The sequence below is a fragment of the Spodoptera frugiperda genome, chromosome 11, assembly GCF_023101765.2.
Source record: "Spodoptera frugiperda isolate SF20-4 chromosome 11, AGI-APGP_CSIRO_Sfru_2.0, whole genome shotgun sequence".
NCBI lineage: Eukaryota > Metazoa > Arthropoda > Insecta > Lepidoptera > Noctuidae > Spodoptera > Spodoptera frugiperda.
In genome coordinates this window covers 2,558,045-2,571,065 of record NC_064222.1, presented here as the reverse complement: position 1 = coordinate 2,571,065, position 13,021 = coordinate 2,558,045, and the positions used below count along the sequence as shown (strand labels likewise).

At 35.5% G+C, this 13,021-nt stretch overlaps 2 protein-coding genes across 4 annotated transcripts; one reads left to right on the top strand and one right to left on the bottom strand.

The window, feature by feature from the left end:
* Window positions 1-2,243, top strand: LOC118274871 (protein D2-like). Its single transcript, XM_050696669.1, has 4 exons — window positions 1-181; window positions 648-771; window positions 1,268-1,478; window positions 2,089-2,243. The coding sequence occupies exons 1-4, from the start codon at window positions 38-40 to the stop codon at window positions 2,225-2,227; spliced, it is 618 nt and encodes a 205-aa protein (XP_050552626.1). The 5' UTR covers window positions 1-37; the 3' UTR covers window positions 2,228-2,243.
* Window positions 2,244-3,077: 834 nt separating this feature from the next.
* On the bottom strand, window positions 3,078-12,669 carry LOC118274890 (protein D2). 3 transcript variants are annotated; one of them, XM_050696693.1, is made up of 5 exons: window positions 12,502-12,669; window positions 10,506-10,627; window positions 6,056-6,179; window positions 3,949-4,162; window positions 3,078-3,557 (listed from the first exon to the last, which is right to left on the bottom strand). In XM_050696693.1, the coding sequence occupies exons 2-5, from the start codon at window positions 10,614-10,616 to the stop codon at window positions 3,419-3,421; spliced, it is 588 nt and encodes a 195-aa protein (XP_050552650.1). In that variant the 5' UTR covers window positions 10,617-10,627; window positions 12,502-12,669; the 3' UTR covers window positions 3,078-3,418. The 3 variants fall into 3 exon arrangements, with proteins under 3 accessions (XP_050552650.1, XP_050552651.1, XP_050552649.1); XM_050696694.1 differs by having other exon boundaries at window positions 10,506-10,602; window positions 12,502-12,665; XM_050696692.1 differs by lacking the exon at window positions 12,502-12,669 and having other exon boundaries at window positions 10,506-10,783.
* Window positions 12,670-13,021: the final 352 nt, after the last annotated feature.

Below are 13,021 nucleotides of genomic sequence, written 5' to 3'. Positions count from 1 at the left end.
TTTGTTTTGATATCATCTGTATCAGGTCAGACACAAGATGCATCGGTTGTGTGTGCTTATTCTATTAGGTTGTGTGAGCAATTTCATTGCATCTCCAGTGCAGTCAGACATAGCTCAAACCTTTTTGGAACATGAAGTCGTGCCCGATGTGTTATCTGTGGCTCCTGCTGAATATTTGACCGTGAGTACCATTAATCTGAAGAAGTCCACAGAATGTTTATCTTTTTGACATTTCCCGCGGTTACGGCCTCATATAGTTATTTCAAGGATTGACGTATAAAAGTGTTATTTTGTAACCAACTGGCAGAAATAAATATCATTTATCATTTACGGTTCGAAAATTTTGAAAATACATTTTTTGTCCCCACATTTTTTTAAGATTTTTTATTTAGACAAAATTTTACTCTTTTTTGTACCTAGATTCTTCAGGTTTAGGAGAGTAGAAGATGAAGTTCCTATTAATTACGATATGACTTACCTAAACAATCATTATTACCATATTAGGAGTTTTAATTGTTAGACTGATAATATATTTTTTTACATTTGATGAGTCGACGTTCGGCCACTATTTCGCCTGATAGTAAGTGATGATACGGCTTATATATAATTATATCCTATATATAATATATATTATATTATAATTGCAGGTAAAATTCCCAAGTGGTGCAGAAGTGAATGGCGGTAACGTGCTGACTCCTACCCTGGTGAAAGACGTCCCCACACTCTCGTGGAATGCAAACCCTGACCTCTTCTATACTGTTGTGAACACTGGTTTGTACCTAACATAATAATAATTGTTAGTGTTAAATGTACCTCTATAATACCTAGTGATAATCTGTGTATATAGCCTCTAAAACACGGGTTCCCAACTATTTCTTGGTCAAGGCCAATTTTATATCGTCGTAGTTAGGAATTAGGATAGGGACCACCTTTTACTGTTTTCACGTGATCCCAAACTAAGATTTTCTCCAGAGTTGACTGCCACTCAGGCAATAGGTAAATCAGTAGCTGCAATTACCAAACACAAAATCATTACAGGTTATGGAATAATTAACTCCCCCTTACAGTTCGCAATGAGAAGACAAGTGTGGATTTTATTTTTGCGCTCTCTGTTTTTATAGTGTTAATAACACTTTAACCATTATTATAGAACGTAATGGCTAAGCAAATAGCGAATAATATTTTTTACATTTTACCTTATACCTTAGATCTCTCAACTCTTCTGTCTTTCTTTCAAACATCTTAGATATTTTTTTTTTAATTTCAGACCCCGACGCCCCCTCTCGTGCAGACCCAGTATCGCGGGAGTTTGCACACTGGCTGGTGGGCAATGTACCAGGAGACGATATCGCGGCAGGAGACCGGCTCATGCAGTACGTCGGAGCTGGACCCTCACTCGGCAGTGGACTACATCGCTATGTTTTCCTAGTCTACCAGCAACCAGCTAAACTGGAGTTTGATGAGCCTAGGATTAATATGTGAGCTAGCTAGCACTTTTAATAGTAGCACCTAATATTATGTATATTATTTTGTGATGTAATATTACATCACATCACATCAACAGCCTGCCTCGTGGGCCGAGTGGTTGCAAGTGCGACTGCCGGGCAAGGTGTCTCGGGTTCGATTCCCGGGTCGGGCGAAGCATTACTGGACTGTTTTCAGTTTTTCGAAAATTTCTCAGTGGGAGGACACGGTAGCGGTCTGCCCTGCGTGGGCTGACGGAGTCTGGAATGTGCCCGGTATATGGCAATAGGCTCCGCCTACCCCTTCGGGGATAAAGGGCGTGACGTTATAAAAAAAAATCATATCAACAGCCTATGGGTAGCCACTGCTGAGCAAAGGCTTCTTCTCACCCTGAGAAGGTTTTGGCTTGCTCAATGCGGGTTGGCGGTTCTAAACTTGTAATTAGAAATTACAAGGTCTGGTTCATTCACGATGATTTTCTTTTTCTTGTGTCATTAGTGTCTAAATCATCTTAGAAGTACCTTCCTACTTTCTTACCTACGTAATTATAACTTGATACGTACGACATACTACCTAACTATAAACTTTATAACTGTAATATTAACCCAATATCTTTCTTTACAGGACAGCAGAAAACCGTCGTGCCTTCTCGATCGCAAACTTTGCCAAGAAGTACAACTTGGGCGACCCCATCGCGGGCAACTTCTACCAGGCTGAGTACGACGACTACGTGCCAACAGTGCATGAGCAGCTCGGCATTTAAATAAAGAAGATTAGAACATGTGACAGACAGATGCTGTTCGAGAACTGCAGAAAATGCCTCTCATTGTCAATATAATTTGTCACCTCATTTTGGGTCGTTCCCATATTCCTCCCCTAATAAGGAAAATAAACATTTTTGTGAAATCTTCCCCCGAATTTGTAATCAGGGGATTTTTTATTTATTATATTATATTATGTAATACCTTAACATGCAAATAAAGTTTTTGAGTTTAAATAAATGAAACTTTTGCATCCCATCTTGCCAGTTCCAAAGATGTGAGACGTGTGGCAGTGAGGAATTAACCGTCATCTTAATAGGGTACAATAAAATGTACTTACTGTTCCTAAAATGCCAAGTGTGGTGTTATGTAATCGTTCAATATAGGTATATATAAATTATAATTAAATATTTAAGACTAAAACATGATTATTTTTTTATTCTAACTCCTTTATCTACATAAATAGGTAGGAAACCCCGTCATTACTATTAACAATATTAAAAATTATGAAACGAAATTAGTTAGTTAGTTTCTTTGTTGGAGATATGAACTCAGAAAGTACGGAATGGATTTTTGATTTTGTGATCACTGCCAAACTCCTCACTTGTACTTCTTCAATAAGGCGTGCTCCATCGTCGACCACATCATTGCTTACCACCAAGCGAGATGGTGGCAAAGCGTCATGCTATTATTATTATAAAAAAGGAAAACACCAAAATAATTATTACATTCAAACCAGTAGTGCCGACGATTAACGCGCTCAAACAAACCAACTTCAGCTATATAAACATATTAGAATTATAGATTAACTGAACTGGGGGGATACATACTGTGTGAAATAAAACAACAAAATAAAGTGCATACCACTATAATAACCCCTAGAAGGATACAAAACTTTAACAATGGTCGTATTGCTTGACATGATTTTAATTGATTTTAAGCTTAAACAATTCTTGATATTGATCTTAAACAATTCATTATATATTGAGCAAGTGGTAGCACAGTACCATTATATTTATAATATAATCGGCAGAAAGCAAATAGATTAAGATGTAGCCATTGTATATGTTCCTTGAAAGATATGAAACTACCACATAAGATTAATGCAATAGAATGTAGAACATTACTCAGATGATCACTGCATTTATATTCTTAGATATATATGTTAGTAGTAATGTTGATCTCCCTTCTGCTTAGGCGCCAAGTTGTTGGTACAGTATAGGCACGTAGTCGTCCCACTCAGCCTGGTAGAAGTTGCCCGCGATGGGGTCGCCCAAGTTGTACTTCCTGGCGAAGTTGGCGATCGAGAACTTTCCACGGTTGTCGCCGGATCTGGAAGTTTTATTTGTTCGTTAGTTGCAATATTTTGATAGTTATACAGAGGTGGCTCTGTTAAAAAGGGGTTTATGCTGATATCCCAAGCTAGGAGATCACAGTAAGGTTATAGAAATTTTTACTTTATTTTAACTATTCAATATCTTAAAACGCCGTAATCGTACTTTCATTTACTAATTTGACGATAAAGGTACTTAATTTTTGAATGTTCCTAGGAAAAAATTGAGAAATAGGAATTTTATTTTATGTAAAGTTTTGATGACGTCATAAGTAGCGATCTTCTACAAAAGTTGTGGGTGGGTATCCATGATATCTTATTATCAGGTGATCCATCTACTCGATTGTCCCGATATCTTAAGAAAACCTTTATATCAGTAAATTGACTCACCTGTTGGTAAGCCTGGGCTCGTCGAAGGACAGTTTGCCAGGTTGTTGGTAGACGAGGAACACGTATCTGTGGAGGCCGGTGCCCTGCGGGGGCCCGGAGCCGACGTATTGGGACAGGTTCTCGCCCGCAGCCACGTTGTTGCCAGGGATGTTGGCCACCAACCAGTGGTGCCATTCACGGAATTTGGGGTCTTGGCGGGACGGCGCGTCGGGGTCTGAAAGTGGTAGAATGAAGTTAAGTTAATATACTCTGGTGTAGGGGGTGAAATAATTGGAAGAATTTAAGTTAGGTAAGGATATATAAAACTAAATCTTACTACTTTCTTATAGAAAAACTGAAGAGTTAGACTTAATTTCCGGAATTACTGGTGCTAATTGAATAATTATTTTAGTGTTGGATAGTCAATTTATCAAGGAAGGTTATAGACTATAAAACGTCGTTCTATGAAGCCGTATACCAACAGAAGCCGAGCAGAGCAGGAACCCGCTTGGGTAATTATATGATGAAAGAATTGGAAGAACTTAAGTTGTTAAACAACAAATTTTGGTTAAAAATGTTGAAGTGTTTGTTTTTCAAAATAATCTTTCAAGTTGTAAGTGTATTTAAAAATATCTCACGGATTTTTTCATATAAAATAAACATTATTCAATTAAGTAAAAAAAATATTTAAAGTCGATTGTAATTCATCTGATAAATTAATTTAAGAAAACGAGCGTTACTAATTAATCTCTATAAATTATAAAGTTGATAATAAAATGTATTATAATAAGCTTATTAATTTTAAATTAATCATATAATTTCGTACGTTATATTAAGTTAATTTATTTTAATTTCTATTCTTACACATGTCATCTATCGTTCGCTACGCCAAAATGCGTGAAGTGCATCGAAATGTAATTTATAAACATTTTTTCTAATCGTAATCATGCGAGAAATGTAAAAATATTGTACCAAAATCTAACACCGGCACTAAAATGTTTTAAATTTCACTTTAAACACCGTTAACAGAGAAATATTTTAGATTTCGTTTAATAAAATTTTCCGTATAAAATTAAAACAATAATTATTATAATAAATAGCACGAACCAAAGCCAGAATTATGGAGGTGAAGGTAAATTCGTGCATTGCGTAGGTATTTTATTTTCACATTATTACTTATTTTAATGTAAGTACCTTAGTACTTAAAATAGCATTAAAATAAGGAAGAAAATAGGCACTTATACCTACTTTCTTCCTAGTAAATAAGATTAAAACGAAATTTAATACTACGAACTTTCCTCACCAGCCAGCGCTCCTGAAGCCTTAAAGCAACAGATTCTGATTGCTTTAATTACTGCGTGTATGGCGGGCCTTATATTGGTAAGAAATTAGTACCGTACTAAGGTAGTATTGGTTTTGATGACAAGTAAGCAGATCTTGGTAGATATTACAAAAATTAATACATAGTTTGTTTTATTTCCGCACGACAAGCTATATGCATAATTATGTATATTGCATATTTCAAATTCTGACGAAGAGAAAGCGTTATCTATGGTAAACAAAAGTTTGACAGAGCATTAGTATACACATTACATAATAATATTATATTTGAGTTTATTGGGTAACGTGTTGTTTTTTAAATAATAGTCTTAAAACTTTTTTTTTTAATTATAGGGTTTTCTCCTGGGTCGTAAGTGCATTTAAAAATATACAAATTCACATGCATATTGATCTTGCTCTGTGTGATAACCCAGAGCTAGATCAATTTGTGGATCACATAGGGTTGTTTTGTGAACCATTGCGCAACAGGTGCGTTAACTTTGGTTACTCATAAAATACGGCAATCGAACCAATAGGTGCCAATCATGCAGTCAGCTCTTTATTTGGGTATTCCAAAATAATAAAACTGGATAATTTGCTATTATTAGTATAGATAAACAAATTGCACGAAATGTTGGATAGCAATGACTGGCGCTAACTGAGCAACGACGTCACGCCTTTCATCCCTGAAGGGGTAGGCAGGGGTGCACATTACGGCACTAACTGAGCATTATTATTAACAATTTTAACCTTTAACATAATTTTGTCGGCAGTTAGAGGTTTAAAAATTACATAATTAGGTACTAACCAGTCATGGCGAGTGTGTAGAACTGGTCTGGTGAAGCGTCCCACGAGACCGAGGGAATGTCCTTCACCATGGTGGGAGTCAGCACGTTGCCTTCGGCCACCTCCGCGCCGCTTGGGTACTTCACCTGTTGCAAATTGGAAAGGAGATTATAGAAAACTGAATAAAATCTTACTTTCTTATAAAAAAACTGAAGAGTTTATTTGTTTGAATGCGCTAATCTACGGAATTACTGGTGCTAAATTAATAATTATTTTAGTGTTAGATAGTCTATTTATTAAGGAAGGCTCTAAAACATCATGCTACGATCAATGGGAGCCGAGAAGAGCAGGACACCACGCGAGAATAGCTAGTATTCAATAAAGGACCTATGTTTGTTTATCTGGTGGATTATTCTTTTCTATAGGAATCTATTTTTTCGATTAGAAGGTTCTCAGTACACAAAGGAACAGTAGACTTTTCAAACAGTTTTATTTACATAAAAAAGGAATGATTTCGATTCTGGTACCGTAAGGGTGATGGTACCTATAAAATATAAGGAAGTAGGTATAGCTCTTAAACGTAGTTTTGTATTGGCGATTTTGAAAATAACCACAACAAAAAAAATATAGACACCTAAAAGCAATACCTATGTACAGATTCTGTATAATTTTATAAAACCCTTGTTTATAAGTTAGTTAAATTCAGGCACAAGATGAGATGAGATGCCATTATTTTTGCTGAGAACCGGAATATTTTGTTTATACATTTACTAGCACATTACATAATATTATGTTTTTGTTAAAATATCAAGGTTTTCAAGTTTTACTTGACATCTTTTTGTGACTAAGAGTTGAGTATTAAGAGCTATTGGTAAACAAAACACTAATCTCGATGACATAGTGATGTTTCGGAGATTATACAATACCTATGTAGGTATATAAGGCAATATAACTTACATAACATATAAGTAGGTACTACCTTTATCAGATAAACTTATATTTCTTTATCGCGACACCATTTTTGTGTGACATTAGGGAAAACAAATATTGAGATTACGATGGGAGCTGCATGTACATAAATGGGTTTTAATTGTTAAACCTGCACTGTGCATTATGTCCTTGTAGGTAGTAAAAATATTTTGTATAGTATACGCGATAAACGGGCAGACGCATCGCCTGATGGTAAGCAATCGTCGCCGTCCATGGACACCCGAGGCCTTATAAGTACGTTGCCGGCCTTTTAGGGGTTAGGAATTTAAGGGTTGTTGGGAATTCTTCCCAATGAAGAATAGAAAGGGGAGTTATCGGGCCTCCGTTAATGTCACTCACACAACGAAAAGCGTTGTTTCACGTCGGTTTTCTATGAGACCGTGGCATTCGTGCCGAAGCATGTTTTAATGCTCTATTTAAAAATATTGTGTATAGAGCAATCTATAAACACTAACCTGGAATAAAACCACGAACAGAATACTTTGTATCAATCAAAACCGCTATTTTACCGACATTTAACATCTTTGACCCCTCCGATTCAACAATACGCACTACATAGTACATCGTTAGCAGTTAAAACATTGGTAGGATTCATTATCAATTGGCAGTTAAAGAATTAAAAAGCTATTAAACTAATTGTAATACTCTGCACAATGTCTATTAAATCACCCGACCTGTAAACTACGTCATATCCGGATCAAGTTAGCAGTAACGAGATATTATTCCACATACAAGTGGATGGTTCGCCAATTTGTCACATTATAAGTGACATGTCCAGTTTATCACCGAGTTAAAATGAGATAATGGAGGTTTATTACGATCCTATGTAATGTACTTAATGCTATTTATTATCTTCATTAACAAGGTTGTTACGTTAAAAATAACTCTTTATTACTATGCTATCCAAAATGCGCATGCACACAATCATCCCTGAATAGCTTTTTTTAAGGGGGAAAATCATCCAATGACTTCTATCGCCTTGGGCGAGGCGAGGGGGAGTGTCAAACTCTTACTGACTAAAAATCACCCCGTTCCTATTCCTGCTTTTCGAACCGGAGCCCCAGGAAACCGAAACCTCCGGAAAATACTTTATACTTAGACATTCGAAGTTTGAAACCAGTTTAAAGATATTATCTTTAACTACCTAGCTTTTTTTAAGGAGGGAAAATCATCCAATCGGCATTCACTTCATCCAATGAGAAGTCTCTGTCAGACTCTTACTGACTAAAAACCACCCCGTTCCTGCTTCTGCTTTTCCAGCCGGAGCCCCGGTAACTCGCTAGGCAGTCCGCAGCTCCGGGTCTAGCTAGCTAGTTGTCCGCAAATAATTTGCGACGTATCTAGATATTCATATGTAGATATAAAAATAGCACAAGTTTGTAATACCAACTCTACGTGAACTAATGCACATCCGCTAATATAATCGAGATGATATCAGTGAAATCCTCGGACACCCGCAACACCAGAGGACTTAAGTATGTGCGTTGTCGGCTCTAAACTAAACCAACTAAGCTACAAACTGATCCGGAGCTGCGGACTACCTAGCGGGTTTACCGGGGCTCCGGTTCGAAAAGCAGGAGTAGGAACAAGGTGGTTTTTAGTCAGTAAGAGCCTGACACTCCCTCTCACCTCGCCCAAGGCGAGAAGCCTAGATAAGATAGACTATTGATGACTAAACAAAACCTAATTCAATTGACTACGGTTAAGTGCGAAATAAGAGTGAGTAAGTGAGTTTTACACGATGGGGACATAGTATTACAGGGCCATAATCTTACATAGATAACTACTTATTTAAGCAGAATTGCTACCTTCATATCCTAAGCCTACTTATTAAGACAAATAATAGACTAAGCAAAGAAAGACAGTAGTAATTTAACATACGTCTCTGCCACTACAAATATGACATTAGTGTGTTTAATTGTAGTTTGGACGCAAACCCGGTGAGCTGGTGACGGAACTACGTAATTTGGGACATTTTTTTTGAGCATGTGACGCCTTGGTTCGCGCCTTTGTGAAGTTTTTGTCGGCTTCTATAGGCATTGGGCAGTGGCGTAGCGTCTTGGCGTGGCCGCGTATAAAAATAAGTTTGGGACCATCTTTTTTTGAGGGGGGAAATCAATCTCTCAAACCTCAAATAGAGGGGATTTACAGATGCTATAACAGCTAGCACATGTTTGGGGCCCTTATGATGATGTAAATTTTCCTAAAGTTACTGCCAACCTTTAAACAGATGGTTTACGCGAAAAAAAAGAATTGATTATTTGAACTTTTGTAATTTATGAAATGAAATAAAAAATTGGGAAGTTTTATTTTTTGCTTACGCACGTTGAGGACCCTCGTAGCCTAGTGCCCGTACAATTGATACGGCAGACACGGCGCTAGCTACGCCCCTGGCCTTGGGTAAAAACTTGTTTTAATAAAGGTAGGTACTTAAGACGAGCTAAACTACTGCGAACCACTACACATTTGGCAGTGACAAGGCAATAGTGCTCTCTGATAAACCAGAATCTTTTAAAGTGCGATTTACTCGCTTGCCGAGTGTAGTCTTATTACATCCTAGCAGTGGAAAATTACGGGCTGTTAAGCTACTCTTTAAAAGTCAAGTGTTCTCTAGTTTTAGGTTATAATGTTTACCATGTTAAGTACATGAACCTGTTGTAAATTTAATATTATGCTTTGGATACGAAAGGAATCCTTATTATAATATTTAACTCAGAGGTTCCCAACCGTGGACCAATAGTGGTTTGCAGTAGACAACAAATGGTCCGCAAAATGTAAAAGAATAACTACACAAGACTCTGTCTAATACCTACTACTAGGATACAAAAGAAGACAACTGATTTCAATAATCAGATATTATAAGTGATTAAAAAAGATTTGAATATCGGACCACATAACAATAATGGTTCCTAACCCAACAACAATGATATAAAAGTGGTCTTTGATTAGGAAAACGTTGGAAACCCTGAGTTAACTATACCGCAGAACATTACAGCAGATCACCGGATTAGACTAGTAAAAGCCACATCTTTATTTGATTTGTCTGGACTTTAAAAGAAACTATGACCTCTGAGTTTGTTACGGCATCTTCTCAGAGTAATCCGATAGGAAATGCCGGCCTCATCTAGTTATTTAAGAGATTTGACGTGTAAGATTTACATAGTAACCTATTTGCAAAAATAAATATAGGTACCTAATTTATCATAAATGAGATAAATTCAATAACGAACTGATTAAGGCTATAATGCTTTTAAAATAACATATTCGTATTTTAATCCTAATAGAATGGAATGGTATAACTTGAATCAAAATCTAGGTCGAATCCACCGTGAGATGTAAACAAAAACTTTCCAAAACGCGCATACAAGCCGATAACACGATCGGCAGTTGTTGAATAATCGAATAATATCGAGAATTAACTGTTATCGCATCATAAAACTAAACTTAGTTATATGCGTTCGATAGATAAAAAATATACTTACCGACAATAACGCTTGAGGGGCTTTGGGCACGACATCAGGCACCACCATGTGTGTTTCAAAACTCTTCGCGATCGATGACATGGTTCTCGCTAACACCCTAAAATTGTTCATATGGCTGATTGCTATTAACAAAACAAATGCACATCTCAATAATCGCGCCATTTTTAATCAGGACAAAGACAATAACAGCGTTGTTTTTTAATTTTATTTCAACGAGATGTCCACCTCCTTCCGCTGCTTGCGGCGAGTGACTGGCCATTGTCGTGTGCCAGTTATATAAAGTGGTACTCTGATGGCGAGTTTCAATGCAAATATGGTGGGGTACATGTGTGAATACAAATGGTAGGATTTTTTTTTATTTTGTAGTTCCTGTCGTTTTTTCTAAGGATTAAGTTTCTTGTCAGAAGATTAAATAGGTTGGTAACTAGCTTTAAGTTAAATTGGTTTAGTTTTTTTCTCAACTTGTTTAAAATAAAAACTAAAAGTAACATTGATTTGGCTGCCTAAACTTTTCTTTAAAATTAAATGTGTTTTCTCTTGTGTATCATTGCGTAAATAATTTTCCTTCAAAATTGTATTTGTTTTCTATTGTGTCTCATACATCTACAGACTAAAGTCTAAGATATTAGTTATTTTTTTTTGGTGCATCTCTTCATTTAATCTGCATTTCTTAAAACATTTTTGTTCACAACTATACCGACATAAGTTGACAAACGCAAGGCAATTACGGCTAAAGGTGTGCGAGTCAGCTTGCATCCTTTACAGAATAAACATCATTGTCAAGTTGACACTCAATATGACATGGCGGAGCACTCTCATCATTCACTCCAATAATAATATGCAATAAAATAGCATCAATCCTTTCAATATTAAGTATATCAATAGCATTTGTTATGACTATAACTGGATTTCTATATTGTATTACTCATAGACTCATAGATAAGCTGATTTGTTTTATAAATTTCACAATTCTGCTTTTAAAATATTTTCTTTTTTTTACTCGATTGTGTACAATAGCCAGCATAGATTGTATTTAAAAAAACTAAGTAACTATTTTAATTGTAGCTGCACATTGTTAGGAAGTTTTTTCTTATTTTGTGTAGTGTGTAACTTTTTAGATGTCATGAGTTACATTACAAATTCTGGTAAGATCGGGTTTCTTTAACACTAGGGGTAATTTTGACCCAAAATTTTAGACCAATAAAAACTAACTCTTTGTTCTGGATTCTTATTGGTTATAGATTTTGGGTCAAAGTTTCCACCTAGGGTCAAAGAAACCCAGTTTTACGGTAATGAAATAAAATTATTTTAGCTTAAACATTTTATAAAATACCGAATTGGTTTACTTTTTAGTTTATTTACACATAGTACTGCAACATAACATGAAATTCCTGTCATTCTTATAAGGATTGCAATCCTGAAAACAGTCTTATTAGATTTAGCTAATTTTTCATAATCTTCTAATATATCTTAGTTATTAGAATTATTAGTAAGGCTCCAGATTTAATTCAATTTTGATATAGTTAATGAAATGTAGACAGCCAAATCAAGTGTTATATTTTTCAGAATAAGCTGAGTAACAACTAAGAAATGAGTTTGTGATCTTTGAAATAAACTAACTGACTTGATAGTCTGGCACATTTAATAAGTACCTAAAGCTAGTTTTTTTTAGTGCCGGTATCAGTAGGTGGTACAGCACAATAAGCTAATTATCACAAGATGGCAAATAGTGGAATTTTTTACCTAATTGAAGACGACTAGTCTTTCGGTACAGAATTATTTACATAGAATCGAGTTCAATAAACGATTGATCATTTAACAGACGCCACGTCTTACGTAACAGAATAAATAAATCGAATTCTACTCGAGAAACGTAACTTTGTACCCACACCGGCAACATGCATACCATTTTATTTTAAAACATGTGCCTATTTCTAATTCAAATAAAATATACAGATACTAGATAATTAAATTATAAGATAGTTACATGTCTTACCTAAGTGTTTGTGTAAATAAAAAATAACAAAAGTATACTTTAATTAAAAATAAACTTTGATTCGAAAAACGAAAATGTCAATTACACACACTATATCACGTGACCAGCCGAGCCGGCAATAATAGACAAATCGTAAAATTGTTCTATCAGTCAGTCACTTTTATTTTGTTATCTACTGATAACAGGTAGATTACCGAACGGTGTACTGATAAATGATAAAAATTATAACACCATTGCAGAAATGAATATGGGGTTTTTTATTTGCATAAAATCGGTGTTTTTATAACTTGTATTTCATAACGGGTATTGTAATTGTATCAGTACAATGAGTCATCAACAACATAATAGTCTAGTATCTTCTAGTGTTGAAAATAATATTGAAGTGAAGAAATGAATATTTGATTCAAAGGGATAAGCAAAAAGTAGAATTACAAATACAAACTAGCAGCTGCCAAAACTTTATCTATGAACAATTTTTTCATTGTGGCTACTCAGAAATCTGCTGTCAAAATCCATGAAC

Coding starts and splice junctions, on each gene's coding strand:
- LOC118274890 (XM_050696692.1), bottom strand. CDS start 10,667: ATGGCGCGATTATTGAGATGTGCATTTGTTTTGTTAATAGCAATCAGC. Junction 6,180..10,505: donor CCCCTCAAGCGTTATTGTCG/GTAAGTATATTT, acceptor AATTTGCAACAG/GTGAAGTACCCAAGCGGCGC. Junction 3,558..3,948: donor GAGCCCAGGCTTACCAACAG/GTGAGTCAATTT, acceptor TAAAACTTCCAG/ATCCGGCGACAACCGTGGAA.
- LOC118274871 (XM_050696669.1), top strand. CDS start 38: ATGCATCGGTTGTGTGTGCTTATTCTATTAGGTTGTGTGAGCAATTTC. Junction 182..647: donor CTCCTGCTGAATATTTGACC/GTGAGTACCATT, acceptor TTATAATTGCAG/GTAAAATTCCCAAGTGGTGC. Junction 772..1,267: donor CTATACTGTTGTGAACACTG/GTTTGTACCTAA, acceptor TTTTAATTTCAG/ACCCCGACGCCCCCTCTCGT.